Source organism: Parambassis ranga, chromosome 13 (genome assembly GCF_900634625.1).
Source record: "Parambassis ranga chromosome 13, fParRan2.1, whole genome shotgun sequence".
Lineage (NCBI taxonomy): Eukaryota > Metazoa > Chordata > Actinopteri > Ambassidae > Parambassis > Parambassis ranga.
The window spans coordinates 15,917,224-15,935,754 of NC_041033.1; the positions used below are offsets into that span (position 1 = coordinate 15,917,224).

The 18,531-nt window shown below is 42.9% G+C and overlaps 2 protein-coding genes across 4 annotated transcripts; one reads left to right on the plus strand and one right to left on the minus strand.

Annotated features, from left to right (window-relative positions):
* The first annotated feature begins 1,345 nt into the window (after nt 1-1,345).
* LOC114445128 (zona pellucida-like domain-containing protein 1) lies at nt 1,346-4,038 on the plus strand. The gene is made up of 10 exons (XM_028420090.1): nt 1,346-1,359; nt 1,464-1,579; nt 1,793-2,019; nt 2,095-2,276; nt 2,368-2,437; nt 2,521-2,621; nt 3,215-3,295; nt 3,368-3,539; nt 3,661-3,775; nt 3,959-4,038. The coding sequence occupies exons 1-10, from the start codon at nt 1,346-1,348 to the stop codon at nt 4,036-4,038; spliced, it is 1,158 nt and encodes a 385-aa protein (XP_028275891.1).
* On the minus strand, nt 3,978-18,442 carry sytl2b (synaptotagmin-like 2b). Of its 3 annotated transcripts, none has more exons than XM_028419402.1 (20): nt 18,314-18,442; nt 17,381-17,552; nt 16,106-16,269; nt 14,607-14,718; nt 12,850-12,898; nt 12,658-12,760; nt 12,138-12,579; nt 11,854-12,056; nt 8,688-11,018; nt 7,899-8,012; nt 7,772-7,822; nt 7,599-7,693; nt 7,390-7,506; nt 7,047-7,216; nt 6,357-6,459; nt 6,120-6,281; nt 5,880-5,964; nt 5,351-5,453; nt 5,074-5,279; nt 3,978-4,956 (listed from the first exon to the last, which is right to left on the minus strand). In XM_028419402.1, exons 2-20 carry the CDS (start codon nt 17,479-17,481, stop codon nt 4,808-4,810), a joined length of 4,860 nt encoding a protein of 1,619 aa, XP_028275203.1. In that variant the 5' UTR covers nt 17,482-17,552; nt 18,314-18,442; the 3' UTR covers nt 3,978-4,807. The 3 variants fall into 3 exon arrangements, with proteins under 3 accessions (XP_028275203.1, XP_028275202.1, XP_028275204.1); XM_028419401.1 differs by having other exon boundaries at nt 12,138-12,597; XM_028419403.1 differs by lacking the exon at nt 7,390-7,506 and having other exon boundaries at nt 12,138-12,597.
* Between the last annotated feature and the right edge of the window lie 89 nt (nt 18,443-18,531).

The following is an 18,531-nucleotide window of genomic DNA, read 5'->3' on the forward strand; positions in this document are numbered from 1 at the left end:
GTGCCATGCAGCCTACACCTGTCATTGATTGGCTAATGACCACACCCCCGCTACCCATCAACGCATTGCATTGTGATGTCAGATAAGACTGGACGGCAATGTGCTGGTAAAACTAGCATAGTGGTTGTTTTAGCCAACAAATGGGACAAATTTGTGATGAAAATACCAAAAATATCCACCGACCCGACACCGACAGTGTGTAGACTGTGTGTGTGTGCACATCAAAATAGCAAGGACTCAGGAGCGGGGGTGTGGGGGTAGCACAAAGCTCACACTCTGAGATGGGTGCTACAATTGCAAAAATGTGATTCAGACATTCACCCTTGTATTAGTAAATCAGAAAGCTGTCAAGATCAAGATCACATACCCAACTGAGGAGCTGCAGTGATCCTCACTGATTTAAGTGATGAAGATTTGTGCAAATTCATCAATCAGATGTTCAAACCTTTGACCTGCTAGTAGAAGATGGGAATTTTTGCTTTGACTGCAATATGTACAATATATTATTGCCGGTCACTTTAAAGATTTAATTGCACTGATACTCTTTATTCTTTTTATATTTATTTAGACATATGTTAAATGTGCTGTTTTCACACTGTGTTCCTTAAGCCAAGAGCTGCTGACAAAGGTTTGTTGTGCCTTGCATAATGACATTAAAGATGTTTTATGATTCTTGACTCTGCTTCATAATAAAACAAGTTTTACACCATAGGGCTTCGCTTGATGTTTAGAGTTTTTTTTCCTATTTCCTCTTGTTTTGATTGTGACTTGACTCAAAACACAGTTCAGAAATCTTACACTAAATTATCAATATGGTGATACTGCAAGTTATCACACGCTACATGATCAAACCAAGAGCAACTTTAACAAATTATTTTATCTAAATCCTCCCAAAATGATCCACCACCTGCATACATTATAAAACACAACATGATGCTGTATACTCACAAAGCACCGACACAGACTGCATGGTTTCATAGATTTGCACATATTTACCAAATGTTAAAGTTTTCACGTTATGTATGCTATGACTTCAACACTACATGTTTAAGGGGTATACAGAGTACACACTTTAATAATCCATACCACAAAATTAGTCATAAAGAGATCAAAAGAAAAACACTGGCACGCCCTATTGATTGTTGTTCAGAGCATCCTTGGAGACAGACGTGTCTCATCAATCCACTGTTTAGCTACAGATACTGAGCAGATAAACATCTTTTGTATGCTTTCATGTTGACACCCTGCTTATGTTACTGGTTATCTGATGAGGTTCTTTCTTCTCCACCTTTTCATTTTACAGTATAAACGCAGAGAGATGTGGAAAGAGACAACCACACTGAAAATGACGACGCACCGGTGAGTTTACTATCTGTTCTAATGCAGTGTGAATAACAACATACCTACATTTGAAGGACTTCAGTTGGAAGCTGCTGTAAGCTGTTTGATGTTTTTTGACACAGGTCAACATTGATAATACTGAGGCTGGTCATCCTTGTGTGCCAGCTTGGCCTGATTCTGAGGACGGATGCCCAGATGCCAGACAGTTGCATCACCAGTGACACAAACAGACCACCAGGTTTGTGGCTTTTATATGTATATACATTTATATGTCAATCAAACTGTCAATATATATATATATATATATATATATATATATATATATATATTCGTGATTCCTCCTCTGACCTCTGGGGGGGTGCTTAAAAAAACATGTCCAAACAAAGAAAGCCTTAGTTTGGTTTGATTGATCAAATCTTTTATTGACAGTTTTTATATTTACCTCTTGCAGACAACTCGGACATCACTGTGGTCTGTGGCACCAACAGCATGGACCTGAGCATCTATATTTGCCCCATGTACAACGCTCTTTACAACGAGTCCCTGATGGTCCTGAATAATCAATACAACAAACCTGAGTGTTTTGGACGGGCTGACTGGACCGCAACTCCACCAGTGTTAAAGTTCAGATTTCCTATAAATGAATCTGCCCTCTCTTCATGCGCCAATAACTTCCGGGTACTTTTTACAAGATGAGACATCGTTTAATTTTTTGACTCATTTCATTCAAGCACCTTTTTTTTTGGTCAATAGATAACTGATGAGGTTGGGAGCGGAGTGTTTGCTGACTCAAGTATCCAATTTGTCAACATCTCTGGCTCTGTTACATCCATCAACCCCTCTGTGGGTGTGATCAATTATCGCCCACAGATCTCATACAGGTTCTCCTGCAGGTACCCATTGCAGTATGTGCTCAACAGCACTGAAGTGAGCGTGTGAGTATGATATGGAACACCTCACCGGCACATATTGATCCTAACATTGTTACATGCCATGACTGTATTTGTTTTTTTTAATATGATGCAGATCTGGAGTGAATTCTGCCATAAATGACATGAACAGCAGTTTCATCAACGCACTGTCCATGAGGCTCTATGTAGTAAGTGTCAGATTGAAAGAAAAAAAAAGGAAAACAGCAGTTAGCTGTTGACTTGTTCTTTCTCTGTCATTTCTGTGGAGCAGGATGTAGAACACAAAGAAGTGCTGACAATCCCACAAACGGGGCTCAGCCTGCACACAAGGATTTATGTTGCAGTTACAGCCACCAATCTAACAGACAGGTACTGAAAGTCTGGAAAATATGTTTTTAACTTTACTGTCAGGAGTCAGCTTATAAGAAATCCTCTGATACTGATGATTTTTGTCATCACTGTTAGCACTTAAATCATCAGTCATCCCAGATTATTATGCAAATTTAATTCTTAATATAATTAAAACGAGTGAGTGATCTGTACTGTTAAAAAAAAGAACCTAACAGTAGAAACCAAACTAAAAGTTTCTTTGTTTGGACATAACATGGAGGTCTATAGAGATTACTTATATTTTTTTTAAGCACACCCCCCAGAGGTCAGAGGAGGAATTGCAGTGTGAGTTTTATTTCCCTGACCTGGTAGATGCTGCTTGTGACTTGACACCTATATAGGAAATAAGCAATGGCCACAGACTACACCTGTTCTGTGATAATGTCTGACATTATCACAGAACAGGTGTAGTCTGTGGCCATTGCTTATTTCCTAACCTTACTTACTGCACTATATCTACCCTCTGACATACATATCTTCACGTTAAATGGACTTATGTTAGAGTGGTATACTTTTCCTGTTTTCCATGAGCTGCACTCATAAGAAATAATACTTCATATCTGTTTGTGAAGTTTCTATGTGCTGCTGGACAGATGCTACTCAACTCCAACTCCACAACCCTTCTACGACAACTACTACGACCTGTTTGTTGGGTGAGTTTCATAAATGTGACTCCATCATATAACGCATTTCACACTGATAAACCGCTCTCTCTTTAAACCCAGGTGTTCACATAATGCACAGACTAAGGTGGAGCTTAACGGGGTGTCCCAGGAGGCACACTTTTCCTTCGAGACCTTCAGATTTGTGGAGCACAATAATCTGACCGTCTCCACCTTCTATGTGCACTGTGCCACCACACTGTGTGAGGAGTCCACATGCAGCATGTTGCTACCTGTAAGTCCTCACTGCACATTGGCAGAACTTTTCTGAGAAAAGCAATGAGCACAGGAAACAGAGGCACCAGTGCATGCAGTGTGTGTTAATGTGACTTTCTGTTGTCTCTGATGTTCTGCAGAATTGTGAGAAGCAGCAGTGGGGGGCCCGAACAGAGAAGTCGGACTCTACAGTTACCTCGCCCGCCATCATGGTGGCAAATAAGAGCGCTGATGTGCCTTTTGATACAATAGCAGGTCTGTTACAGGCAGTAACTCACAATTTAAATATAGAATGTAAACCTTTTTGTATGATAATTAATGATTATAACTTGCTGGTGAAAGGTCAAATGTCACTGTCAAAATTTCATACACATAATGCTAATCCTAATTTCTGCACGAGGAGACCTTCTTATCTTCTTTTTCCCCCCTTACACACAGGGGTTTCACCGCTGAGCTGCTACAGTGTGATGGCTGTGATTATCTACCATGTCATGTTAATGGTCTGGCTCTCCATCTGAAAACATGTCACCCTCGCTTGCACTGTACTGTGCTCTGATTTATTAAAAATAAACATTAGTGTAGTGTTTGTGTTGACATGCTAACACTTTTTTTAAACATGAGTGTAGTGTAGTATGTACATTTCTGATGACAGTCAGTGATTTTAGTTCATCCTGAGTGACAGTATAAAATCAAACATGTGATTCAAACAGTAAGTATCGTGAATTTTGGAGCTGCCACAGTCAAAAATCTGCAACATGTGTATATCACACAAAAATAAGACAACATTTGAATTCTTTAATCCCACTTGTGGTTAACATAACTAAGTGCAACATTTTTTGTTTTTTCCATCAAATTTATAACAATACTGTCAAAAATAAGTGTTAGTCTGAGAAGCCGGGATGTTTGGTAGCTGCTTAAATAAAAGCTATAATGACAGTCTGAGAAGACATAGCAGGTATATTGTAGGGAAATGTCTCTTAAAGGTCCAGTGCAATGAAAAACACATTACCCACCGTTTGGCAATGAAGCAGGTCTACATCTCATGAGTGTTTTGATGCTGGTTAAAAAACTCTCTATTTTCTGTTGACTCCCCTTTTCTTTGAAAAGAAGAGTTTAAACTAAGATCCTGAATATTAAGTGACTTCCTCTAATATTACAGCCACTCCAGTGCTTTTGAGTTGTTGTTGTTTTTTTATCTTTATCTGAGTGAATTTAAATCACTGTGCTGAATCTTTAAAATATTTAATTTACCTAAAAAATATAAAGTGTTTTGGTAGTTTGGTATACCTATTTAAAAGCAGTCTTTGCAGAGTTCAGCATTCTCAGTGGGAGCACGCCCTCCACCCACTCATTTGGAGCGGCCATCATACGCTCCCACAGCGCCACCTCATAGGGACCTGAGTCCATCCAGTCCACCAGGGCTCCGTAGCTTCTGCCTGCAGAGACACACAGCCAAACACTGAAAACATGTCCATTCTAGTACCTGTCAGTGTTCTGCTGTCACTGAAAACATCTGTGAAGTTTTGACTGTAGGCCTCTTTTTTGACCGGTACCTGTTCCTGTTCCGAGCCTCAGGCCCCCCAGCAGGTTGCTTGCGAGCCTGTCTCGGTCCCAGACGGTGAGCTCCACGCAGGCCTCTGTTAAATCAGCCTCTCTGATGCCGTCATACACCATCGTGTGGTTGAAAACCGGATCCACCGTCCTCCGCAGCACGCGTGTCTTCTGCCGACTTTTCCTGCTCGTGTCCGGCAGCACAAAGCTCCAGAAAAGGAAGGTAACATGTTAAACGGCACAACGGGACAGTTACACTGACAAATTAGCTGCGCTTACCACTTAACATACGGGTCAAGGGTGGCCCTGATTAGAGGCAGGTTTTTGCAGTCTTTCACCCAAATGTGAATTTCTCCACTGTTGGGACTGTCTTTAACTACACCTTTACAGAAAAGACACACAAAGGTAAGTTAGATCTGGACATTTGTGTGATTTCTGTGTAGACATCATCTACAAAGGTTTTACTTCCTGCCACGCTAACTGCACTCTGTAAAGAAGTGATGAGACATCACTGCAGAAAATAATCTGTGGTCAGTAAAGTATAAGTTACAGTTTGTTTGTGCCCAAGATGGCCGCCATCTTGACACATTTCCTCTCAGATTATGTAACAAAGGAAAGAGGTGAAAATCACAAGAGCTGAAGCTACGAGTGCACACATGTAGTTATAAATCAGAAATCAGGTACAGTGGTCCAAAATGAGGGGCGGGTCTTAAAATGTAAGACAGCTGGTTATAATACAAGCAAAGTGGAAAAAACCCTACTGCCAAATGTGAGTACATGATTTAGTGTGATTAGACTGTGAGCCGACCTTCACTGTGTGTGATCTGTGGCAGGAAACGTATGGCGAGTCTCATCTCTCCTCGCCCATTTGACAGCTCGAGAGTGGGTGTAGTCTGAAACAGAGAAAACTCTACATCCAGAATATCTCATAAAGAATTCAGGAAACAAATGACAACAGGCTGCACATATTCTTAAATAAACAGCTATGGTATGATGAGAAACAGGCCAATAAAGCCGCCTTTGTGTGTGTGTGTGTTTTTCTTTTTACCCTTGCTTTCAGAGCTAAGTAATTCATCTGGGTGTGGTCAAAGTCCCACTTAGAGAGATCCACGTCTACCTCTCCCAGGAAACTGTTCCTGCCAAAGGTGTCGTGATGCCAAACAGAGAGAATGAGCGTCTGGGTTCTGAGGTACTCCATGCGAACGCGATACTGCAAGACAAGGAAGAAGAGTGTGTGGGAAACATTTCTGTGTGTGTGTATGTGTGTGTGTTCTCTTGTTCTTACACGGAGGATCTCATTGAAAGTTGGATTTAGCGTCTTCTTTTTTACAGATGTTTTCCTCTTTCCAAGGTTAGCTTTGTCAGGAGCCAGGTAGCTCTTCACATATCTAAAAAAAACAAAACAAACCTGGCATTAAAACATGTTTCACCCACTACACTGTACATTTGAACATGTTTTAAAGGCCTCCTTCACACAAGGCTAATATTAATGTTTGAATAATTTAATGCACAGCAGAGCTGAACGAAGAAACTCCCTGATCTTCAAACAGATTTGTTTTACCATTAGAGGAATGTGTTTGGTATGCTGAGTGTCTGTATATTGCTGCTGTATTTCTATTCTATTCTATTACTGCTGCCTGTTTGCTAAAGATCATGTGGACAAACCAGAGGGCCACTGGTAAAATATTTTGTGGACAGATGAGACCAGAACAGAATTATTTGTCTTAAATGAGAAGGCTGATGTTGGAAGAAAGAATGACACTGCATTCCAGTCTTTGGATCTATCCCATCTGGTAAACATGGTGCTGGTGGTAACAGGATGACTTGCCAGCATTGATGGAACAATGTCACTTCAGCCTGAATCTAGGCATAAAGCCATCAACGTGACCCCAAATGGATGTTTCTACAACAACAGTGCAAATAATATAAGTTTACAGGGTGAACTTAAATAGTGATGCTTGTGAGCGGCACTCACGGGTCTGAGCGGCCCCTCTTTGGGTCGACTGCAGCCAAGTCCCGGCACTCAGAAACAAAGATGTGAAACTCTCTGAGCCTCTGAACGTAGTTGATGGAGAAGTGGATATTTCCCTGAACCTCCACACTCCCAAAGTCCCCGCTGTACATGGTCATGACGCTTCCACTTAGCTAAGGAGCACACACAGACAGGATGGCAAACAGTATATTACAATGATATGACTGTGTGATGTGACACTAAGTCTAATTCTGACAGACAACAAGCAGTGTTGTTCAGGAGCAGCAGCGTCTGCTGGGAAACGTGCTTGTAACGGAACGATGCACGCTGCCGTGTTTAAACATACAGACGACACAGACGCCATGCCAGAGGAGCTGTTGATATTAGTCCCTGAGCTGCCAGTCATTAGTCGTCCTCGGTGGTAACTGTCCTCATAGATGTAGTCAGTGTCTCGGCCAGCGTCCTGAAACACAGACAGCAGGCACAGAAAGCTCCGTGCACAGTCGGGATGCAGAGCGGCCTTTGTCCACCCGGACTTTAAAGATGCAGTTTTACCTCCTTCTGTAAGAACGAAGGCACTGATTTGCTCATCTTCTTCAGGTGGTCTGGATCCGAAAACAAAGACGATGAAGGTGATGGGATGGATGAAGCTAACCAGAAGATACAAATATTTACTAATATGTTTTCAGAAAACACCCGTCATGAAAAGGAATGGGCATTATTTTTACCATCACTGCTGCGTCTGAGGTCGGCGGTAGGATCCGGTCTTCTCTCTTGTCCTGTGATAAAAACAGTAAAAACAATCATCTAATAGACTTTAGCATGAAGAATATTTTGACTTGAGGACATGCTCACGTGGCGATAAGGACGCTGTGATGTCCTCCATGCTCTTAGCCATATTTTTAGGCCGTGCTTCTGCTCGTCGCAGCGCTTTCCTCACAGGATTCAGATCGTCATCTTCGTTTTCACCTGGAAGAAAACACGTCATTCACTTTCAGACATATTCACTGAAGGGCAGAGTTTCTTTTTATAAATTAAAGTCTATGTAATAAATTGGTATTTTGAGCTACTATTTTGAGCTATACAGTATTAGCTATTGTATTATTTTGGTCTAAAAACAACAGAAATATATTTTACTTTAAATAAACCAGCAAATGTAGTTAAATCAAATATACTCTAAACGTATCCCAGTAAAGAGACGGCTCATTTTGTAGGTTGATGAAATGTATTTGTTCTTCATGTGAGAACTGTGTGTTGCCCAGCCCGCAAACTAAACACAGCAGCTGACTGCAGGTGCTGTTTACAGAGATTTGCTTCTGGTCATACGGACACGGCGTCAAGGATACTGTGGGACCAACCCATGGTGACAGTAAACTGTCCCCGAGTCTGCAAACAGTCTGCAGCAGCTCTCTGCTCCATAACAGGCCTTCAAATTAAGAATATGTCTGCTTAGATTGCACAGAGGAGAGGATCTGTGTGCTCACTGATGGTTTACTTCTTCAAAACATTTTCCCAGTTCATGATACTTGTGTAAAATCTTGTATTTACTTCATGTATAAACTACGTTTATTTAGTTTATCATTGACAAAGAGAGAGGAACTGGTTTGTCCGTGTGTTTTTGTGTTACACTGTAAAAATGCTCACGGTTGGAACTGTTCCTCGAGTTGCACCAGGTCTCTGACGTGCTGCTCACAGACGACTCCTGTCCAGTGTCTGAGCCGCTGTAGTTCGCCCACAGGGGCCGCTGCTGATTCGTCTTGACGGCCTTCCTGCCGTAACGATCTTCTGAGCTCACCGGGGTGCTGGTCCTCACCGGGCAGCCCAGGTCCAGCTCGTACCCAGACTTGATCTCGGGCTCTGTGTTCTTCGCAGTTGGGGCGAGTGAGGTATGGACGCTTGTCTTGTCTGTCATCCCCAGATAATGACGGTAGTCTCTGGGAACGAACGCTCGTGCACGTGGAATGAGAGTCTCGCTGTCCTCTGAGGCTCTTCTGAGCATGGCGCCCTTGTCAGTGCTTAGCCTCTGTTTCCTGCTCTGAGAGTGGACGGGGCTGATGTCCATGGTCAGCTGGTTTTGATCCTTTTCATCAGGAATGCTTAGAGCGAACATGCTGGTGGCACGACGCAGAGAATTCTCACGGCCGCTTGAAGTTCCAAAGCTGTCTTTCCTGCTCTTAGGAGAGCGAACCTCTTTTCCGGAGCTGCCTTGTGGTTTTGTGGGCTTCTCTTCTCTGCTGGCATCTTTAGAGCTCCGCCTGGTCTGCCTCTGCTGCCCGCCCTCGGCTGACATGTAATTAGGCAGGTTGTTTTTGCTGTCGGTTGGTGTTCTTGACCCCGTCTGTCTGTCATGTGGAGACTGTGATCGATTCTGAGATGATTTCAGGCCAGCTGGTCTTGTTTTCTCCACTGTGGTGGACAAGCGGTAGGTCTCCAAGTCGCCACTCTTTATCTCCTGAGATGGAAGCTGGCCACCTAATGACTCTTTTCTTTTGGGGGTTTTGGGTTTGTCAAAGGAAAACGGAGCTCTAGAGTCGGACGTGGCCTCGTCCCAGAACTCACGCAGGGTGTTGAATTGTGTCCGGCTCGTGCTCAGACTCTGAGGTGTCTTGTCTAATCTCTGATTTAATGGAAGAATAGTGAAATTGGGATGATTTTTCTGTTCTTCATCGCTGCCTGAGTCATTTCCAATCGACCTCAGATCGTACTCTGACTTTGTAAATCTATTATTCAGCTTTGCCTGATTGGCGCCGCGGGCTACTTTACCATCTCCGGGAGCTTTAGGCTTGCCGGTGTAAAACACGGGCTTGTTCCTCTCCTGCTCCCAGAAAGATTTGAGCTGCTTTATCCTCTCTGCTGTACTTTCCTGATGCGGTAATCCTTGTCTGTTTGAGTGAGGACCGTTAGTTCTTTCTTTAGAGGACGCATCGTCTTTTCTTTTTGAAGTCACACTTTTATCTTCACTGTCCCTTCTCCTTACATCCTCACTTGAACCTCTGCGATTTTGTTCTTTGAGTTGCACGTCATTTCGTGAGTCCGGACTGCACCGTGGCTGGAGATCTGGGTCCAGCTGCAGCATGGTCTTTGACAACTCTTCTTGCAGGAGCACAGGCGGATCTCTCACGTCAGAGGCACTGTCAGGTGGTGGAACTGGTTTGACATTCTCAGACTCTGGACAGATGGTCGGCCTTGTTGATGAGCTGAGTCTGGTTACGCATAAAATCTCAGCATCTGAGCCTCGTCTGTCAGCTGTCTGGGGACTGGAGCCATTATTGTTCTTTGGGGTTGAATTAATCACCACATTGTTGACCTGCTGGAGATTATTTAAGTGAGAGTCTACATGATCTGTTAGTGGGTTTTCCTCCTTATCATGGCCCGCCTTCACACTGCATGTTCCTGGTACAGAGGTCGTGATAGAGTCTGAGAACTCAACAGGTTTTTGTTGAGGGACTGATTTGCCGATCAGTATCTTAGGTCCTGGAGTACTTTTCTCCCAGAATGACTTGAGGTGAGAGATTTTTGGTGGCTGGTTTTCATCAACATTATCTTTCCCGTCTTGTAAATGCTTCTTCTCTGCCTGCGTTTCGGTCACTTCTTTGCTGATTGTTCTGTCCGTTGCTCTAAACTCCTTCTCCTCATTGGTCTGTCTTTGTAAGTGGCTCCTCTTTGTTTCAGATGTTTCCTTCTTTCTGTCACTTACAGCATCCACAGCGTATTTAGCTGATAAATCTTCCTCTCTTGACTTGCTGACTTCTACATGCTTCGCGGTCGCCGCAGTGTCTTCGGTCTTCAGCCAATCGCTGCTGTCTGTGCTGCGGCTGAACCAGTCCAACACCTTTGCGATGGAGTCCCCCTCTTCACCAGTGGGACTGGTGGCCTGTGTGGATAATTTAAATGCATGTTTCTGGTTTGACTTCTGGTTGTGCTGATCAGGCTTGTCAACAAAGTGAAGATCATAGGACATCGGAGGGTCTGGATCTGAAAGGAGAGAAGAAGCTGTGGTGACAAACTGCTACATTAACCTTAAAAATAGTTTCATATTGTTCCTCCTATAAAAACACTCTGTTGCCATTGGAAACATGGGATGCTAAATTTGCTTTGCTTGCCATGAAATGTATGGTGCACAGAGGATGAACCCAGCTGATATTCTCTTACCTTCAGACACATCATAATCAGCTGGGTTTAAAGACAAAATTCAAACACCAACCTTTGCACATTCAGCTCTGATCACCTTTAGCTCCTGCAGTAAATGATGCATCTAATGGTTTAACATTTCTTGACAGTCACAGAGTATTTTTTACAAATGTATCACAGAGGACTTGCCAAGTTTCCAGAATTAAAACAGTAAATCTGTTATATCGTGGAGTTACAATGCAAGTGAAGTGCATTGTGTATTATAATATATAAAAACAGAGCTCCTGTGCAAATATGTGCACATAAATACTATAAATAGACAAGTTCGAGTGCAACAAAGCTGTGAAACGCAGCTAATGCAGAAATATAGAAAGCTGCAGCCACGTCAGGCTGCCTCCAAAGGTGATCTCCACAGAACTCCATAGAAAAGAAAGACAAACTTTACAGCAGAAATAAACGTGTTTACAGCCTTGTATTAAGAAGCTGCAGTAATATATGTCATTTTTAGTCATTTGCAGCTGATGTATCCTGTTGTTTCTGGGTTGATTTGAGGAAAGAAATCAAATCTGTGAAACAAAATGCACGAGTTCTTCCTACTTCACCACTTTAGATTGTCAGAATCCTTAAAATTGAACCAGAAGACAGAAAAGTACTGAGTTATATCTTCTTTGGGACTTACCCACAGTGCTTTGGGGCAGACTCAGCTCCTCCTGCCTCACTGCCATCCCCACACTGCTGTTGTCCTGAAAGGTTGGGGTGGTAGTAGTGGTGGTGGCGGTGGGGATGCTGAGGGCTGCATGCTCTCTTTGTGTCTGCTCTCTGATTGTGTCGTCTTCACTCCTCTGTGTTGCTTCTCTCTCAGTGCGGCTGAATACAGCTTGTCTGAAAGTCCACAGGTAGTGAGTGACAGTGGGACATTGGGGGGGTTTAATTACAGATTCTAGGTAAAACTTGTCCACTGACCTGTCTCTTGGTATAGACGCTGTGTTTGTTTCTTTCTCCAGGCTTGTATTAGGGGAAACCTGAGACACTTCATGCAGAGAGTGTGTTTGGGGCGTTTTATCATCTGCTGGTCTGGATGGCTGAACGGACTGAGCGATCTGATTAGACACTGTGACTGCACATTTTTGAGGAGTTTCATCTTGATGTTTTAAGCCTGATTGGTTGGAGCTGCTGCTGGAACCTCTCTGTAAGCTCCGTCTTGGGGCAGGAACGATCTCAGCCGGCCCTACATGAGCATCCAACCCCAGGCCGTTGATTTCTGACTGACTACTCTTACGTCTGGAGAGAAATGTCCTCTTCTTTGGCACAGGCCTGAAACCCACAGAGGAGCCCTCTGATGTGATGGAGCCTGAAGTCTGAGCAGCTTCACCTGCTGGGGGATTCTTTAGGGACGAGGCTGGCTCTGAGGGGAACAAAGAAGCTAGAGAGAGTCACTGTGACATTCCCTGTTTCACAGGTTTATATAAACTCCAGTTCAAACCTGTCTCTTTTGTGTCCCGGTCCCGACTTGATGATAAGTCATAATTATTTTCAGGAGGCTCGACAACAATTAGGGAAGCTCGGTTAAAAGGGTTGTGCCTTGGCTGGAAGCAAAATTAACAGAACATATGATTAACATGATAATACAACTGCTTCAAAGAAAGAAACAGATGAGGAAGACGTGTGCATCTACCGTCCTTGGAGAGCGGATCCCTGAATTTAGATTCTCTTTATCTGCATCCCTGGAAATGAAGGAAAGTTTTGTAAGATTTGCTAAACAACAACACAGCTTGTGTGTAGAGAATATGCACTTAAAAGATCAACAGTTGCTTCTTGCTGTCGGCCCCACAGGCCACCATCACACCTACAACACTTCCATAACAGCCATTTCCTCACTGATGCTGATGAACAGGCTGAGATCATGTAGTTTAATGCAGATCTTTATCAGGGACATTTTATCCATCCCATTTCCTCCTCAACAGTCAGTGTAAAACTGGTTGCAGTTCACAGAGAGAATGCTCCGTATGAACAGCAGCAATCTATCTCATTGTGAATAGTTGTATTACATTAGTTTTTATACATATATATCCTTATGTTGAAATAATGAGGAAAGTTCATCAATCCAATCAGCACCATCAATGGACAGTAAATTTGATGACAACATGGTGTCAGCACTAATGGAGGATGTGCCATCTTACAGCATGGTGAGAAAGGAAGTGAACTGGAAGCCTCAGCCAGGAGGTCACAACAAACAAACTGCACATGTGTCCCCTGGTTGGTTTCTGTCTGAGAGATATCTACAGCTATTTGTAACCACAGTGAAAACACCAAGAGTCTCCAACGCCACAGAAAGACGAATCAGTGGCATCTGCAAGCAAGCTGACGGCCTCTGTTTCCTGCTGCTGGTGGACTACTTGGAAAAGGGTTTCACTCTTACAGGGCCGACTACACTGATCTCTGGGACAGCAACAGGAGAACATCATGAAGAGTCAAATCAGCACCATCAACGGACAGTAAATTTAGGAGCTGGTTGTTGGATGGATGATTTCTATGCCTTACTCCTACATACATCTGTACACTCATTAAATTATCGTTGCAAACAAATGTGTACTTATAGAGAAAAAACTGTGCATGAGCAAAATTCCACTAATATAAAGCAGCAGACATTAAAACTATAAAAGATCACAGCAGCTGCTGTCGTGTGCATGACTGGGGCTTGCTGACTCGTAAATAACACTGATGTCTACCCAACCACGGCGTTCAGAGAGGGCTGAATACAAGGAGGGAAATTATTTACAACACAAAGGAAATGTGATGCAAGCAAACCTGCTGCTGTAAACACGACACCACCAGCCTGCAAATACCTCAGACTTTTACAGCCTCTCCACAAAACGGTGAGCTCGGCCAAGTCAAATATTGACTGTACTATAACAGACCTGTGTTGACTTTAAACTTGAATATTGTGCCTTTTATTTTCCTTAAAAATCTTTTAGTGACCCGTCATTGGAGTCACATGCCCACAATTTATTTAGAATGTGGTACATTTCCAAATATAAAAAATAAAATGTTCATAACAGACTAATTAGAATCACAGGACAGTAACTTCCTGACACAGAATTTAATTCTAATAAAATAACTTCTTATTCTCAGCGCTGTAATTATGCTAAGAGCTCAGTATTGAGTTGAACACTTTGCTACACTGTGTTCCTGTACAGTAGCTGTGCTGCAGGGTACATAACACCAACATATTACCAGTCAGCACCACCTATGTTTACACAGGCTGTGTCACAAGACACACTGAACACACACGCAGGTTTATACTGAGAGGAGCTGGTAACACCTTCATCACCATCAAACCGTCTCTCAGCCACACTCACATGACCCAAGAAGGACATTATGATGTTATATACCCACAGGTGTATGTGTGATAAAGAAAAAAAGAGTGTTTACTTTGTCTCCTGTGGCTGCAGTGCCTCCAAACATCTGGCAGGCTTTGGTGGACCCAGCACGTCTGAGCCTCGACTGCTGGAAGTCCTGGATCTATCAGTTCTAAGAGACCCCTCTGCATCACAGAGGAGTAAATAAAAGCTGTTAAGATACAACCTGCTGCTACAACATTTTTAAAAATGACACAATAATAAAATGTGTGACCAAAGGTCGAAGGAGATACAGCTCCTATTACACTGAGAGTTCAGCCTTAGCAGAAAGTTTGAAGTCAATTGACAAATCAGCCTCCAGTTCTGATCACCTGAGGATGTCCATGACAACCAGTGGTGCAGGAAGTACTGAAGCTTGGTACTTCATTAAAAGTACAATTACCTTGCAAAATATATACTAAGTAAAAGTAGAAGATTTGTCTCTCAGTATCTAGGTGGTGCCATTTAGATAAAGAATGCAGATACAGCTCCTGGTAACACGTCTGTCTACAGATGTCACCAGTAAATTGCTGTCAGCAGCTCTTTCCTTTCAGGCTGACACAGAATGCAACGATGAGTTTAAACACATCTTTCAAATACGCTCACGGTGTGGCTCAGTTCAGTGGAGGCTGACTCTGGATCCATGTTCAATGGATTAGGGATCAATTAGCTGCAAAGGACAGGAGGCCAGTGACAGTCTGGTTTGCTGCTTTGCTGCTGCCAAACGCTCTGCTATCATTTGGAGCTGATGGAGCCACCTGATTGGTTTAAACTTCTTGGATAGAAACAACACAATCCATATGTTTGTGTAGATAACAAGTAATGAAAAACTTTGTAGAAATGTAGTGGAGTACAAAGTAAAGTAATTTGGAGTAAAAGTCTAAAGTATGGACTAGTATTTTTACTTAAGTAAACCACAAAGTACTCAGTTACATTCCAGCATTGATGACAACATGGTGTCAGCACTAATGGAGGATGCTCCATCTTACAGCATGGTGAGGAAGGAAGTGAGCTGGAAGCCTCGGCCAGGAGGGGCGGTCACTACTGCAAACTGCACATCTGTCCCCTGATTGGTTGATTCTGAGAGATATCTTCAGCTATTTGTAACCACAGTGAAAACAACAAGAGTCTCCAAAGCCACAGAAAGACATCAGTGACATCTGCAAGTAAGCTGGCGGCCTGTGTTTCCTGCTGCTGGTGGACTACTTGGAAAAGGGTCTCACTCTTACAGGGCCGACTACACTGATCTTTGAGACAGCAACAGAGGAACATTACGAAGAGTCACTGTGGGAGGCTGACCATGCTTTTTCACCAGGACAACACTGCAGACAACACGCCCACAGCAGTGATGGCTGCTGGTCACTTGATTTTATACCCTCACTCTTCTTCAAGATGAAGACAGAGTACAGAGGTCCAGGTCACCAGACTTCAGATCTCTGACTTCTACTTAAGTCCACAAACTAATCAATCACAATCACCAGTTCTGGGGTCATTCCCTCACATTAAAAACAAATATTTTGAGAGCGAACGTACCTGAACCACCTGTTTTCCCTTGTTTCATGGAGGCCAGAATGATCTCCGAGCCGTGGATCTTGTCCATGTGCCTGCGAGATTTGGCCTCGTAAAACCACTCCCCTGTCAGGTACTTCAGGTTTGAGTCCGACTGCGTGCTGCTGTCCAGAATTTTCTCCAGTTTCCTGTTGGAAAAACACAAAACAGACTCTATAGGACTTATTTCTTTTTCTCTCTCTCTCTCTCTCTCTGTCGGTGTTTATTGATCTTTTATTTAAATCTTAGTTCCAGGAGTGACACAAAAAAACTGCTCTGGGTGAGCTGAATGGAGAATATGACACCATCATCTCCAAATATGAGGTGAAATATAAAGCCAGAGGGAAGACAAAGGACAGACAGGCCTACGTCAGGTCTTTCTGAGATGCTGAAGATATGAGGTTTTAATCTCATGAAGCATATTTAAGAAGGATAAAAGGTTTCTTATTCAGTATCATTTAAAGGAAAACCATATGTCTGCACTTCATTCTGTAGTTTCGGCTGGAGGAGGAATTCCAAAAACATTTCCATCAAGTTCAAATTGAATCAGATGGAGGAACAAAAAACATTCCTGCGCCTTAAGATGACCACTCCGACTCATCTTCCCACTTGATGGCGGTCATGTGAAAAAAGGGTAGCACATTATTACAGGCTGTTGGCTTAATCCTTTTACACTAGACTGGCTGAGACACAGCGAGCATTCAGCCTCCTCCGTGCTGATAAAAAAAAAAGTCGGTCGGCCAATTCCATTAAACTCGCAGTGAAAAAGAGCATTGTGTCTCTGCATTCTTGACTTTTATAAAATGAAGCCCATCTTTAAAACGACGCATACGTGCATGAAAAAGTGAGCTTTTTGTTTGCCTTCACATCCCCTGATCACAGTGAGGAATGTGTGACCCCCACCCCCACCCAAAATACTGCAAGTTTTTATGATTCTCCAAATTAAACTGCCTGCGTGTTGAGTTGATGTGTTTCTATGGACCTCTACTTGGGTGTAATCTAATTGGTCGTCTCTCATTGAGGTTCCTCAGCAGTGGAGGCAGCGTCTGTATCCGGCCCAGCTCTTATTGTGTTATTCCATTATGGGCAGACAAGTATTATTTTGAGTACCCCACAAAGGCTCCTTCTCACATAGAGGGACGGGAGTACAGTACTGAAATGACATTAGCTCAACAACATGAACTTTAAAGGGACACTTCACCCCCTTTTTATCCCTCTGTCCTCAGTGTCCTAAGGAAGATTAAGGACAAATATTCAGACCTGATCCTCTCCTCTTCGGCCTTCTTCAGGTCAGCGTCCCTCCTCAGCACTGTCATGATCGCACCCTGCTCCTCCTCCGTCAGGTGGCTCAGATCAATCATGGTTCGTCCTCCTCCTCCTCCACCTCCTCCTCTCTCAGGTGCAGAAATGTTGACAAATGCTGGATCAGTCACTGTCAGATAAAATCACATGGTGGTCATATGAAAAGCCAAGTTTGTACTCGACTTAGACCTTCTTCTCTACCTAAATATATTGATTATATGCACCTTTATACTGCACAACATACATTGTTTACCTGACAACATTTCTATTTACAGAGCAGGACTACCTCAAAATACCAAAAAATAAACACATAAAATCCTCATAATTAGAGTTTAAACCAGTATTCTTCCACTTTGTTTTTGCCTGTGTCTAAACGATGTAACACTGTCCAGCAGTTTGCACACAAAAGTGCAGATAAGTTCAAAGATTAAAATCATATCACAACGTCTCAGGTTTATCTTGTGATCCTGAGGAGGAGCATGGTTGGAAAGCAGTGGACAGCCTGACCAGCTGCAGCCATAAAAATGCTGCTTTAACACACACACCTTAAATGATAAAACAACAATAATACATTATTTTATAATTCTGTGCTTTGATAAGGACCATTGTGACTCAGGCGTGTGGGTAATTCTACTAAAAAAATCACACAGTTCTTACTGATCACGTTTTACTACAGGTGAGAAGACACACTGGGTCATAATAAATTTAAACAGTCTTCTATTCAGCATTTAGATAAAACTAAACTCTAAAATAGTAAAACTTGATTCCTTCTTCCTGACTTGTTTAAAGTTGTATGTGGTTTAGCTGGAGATCAAGACACCAAACCTGCTAAATTGACTCTAAAAGTTAGGTGTGTCACCTCCTTCCTTCAAATGTAAGAAATGTTCCTACCTCACAGAGCATCTGCAGGTTTGTCACAGTCAGCTCCTGCACTCCCCACTTCTTCTTTCTTTGTAGTTCTTATTAGAAGAACAGAAAGTTTTACCCTCTCCTTACCCTCAGGTCTGTTGTTGCTGCTGGATGTGCTGGAATCCTCCAGGCTGGAGCAGAGGAGAGGGGGCGGGCTCAGTGCACATGGATGGGGAGGGTCTAGGACAGAAGCTAGCAAG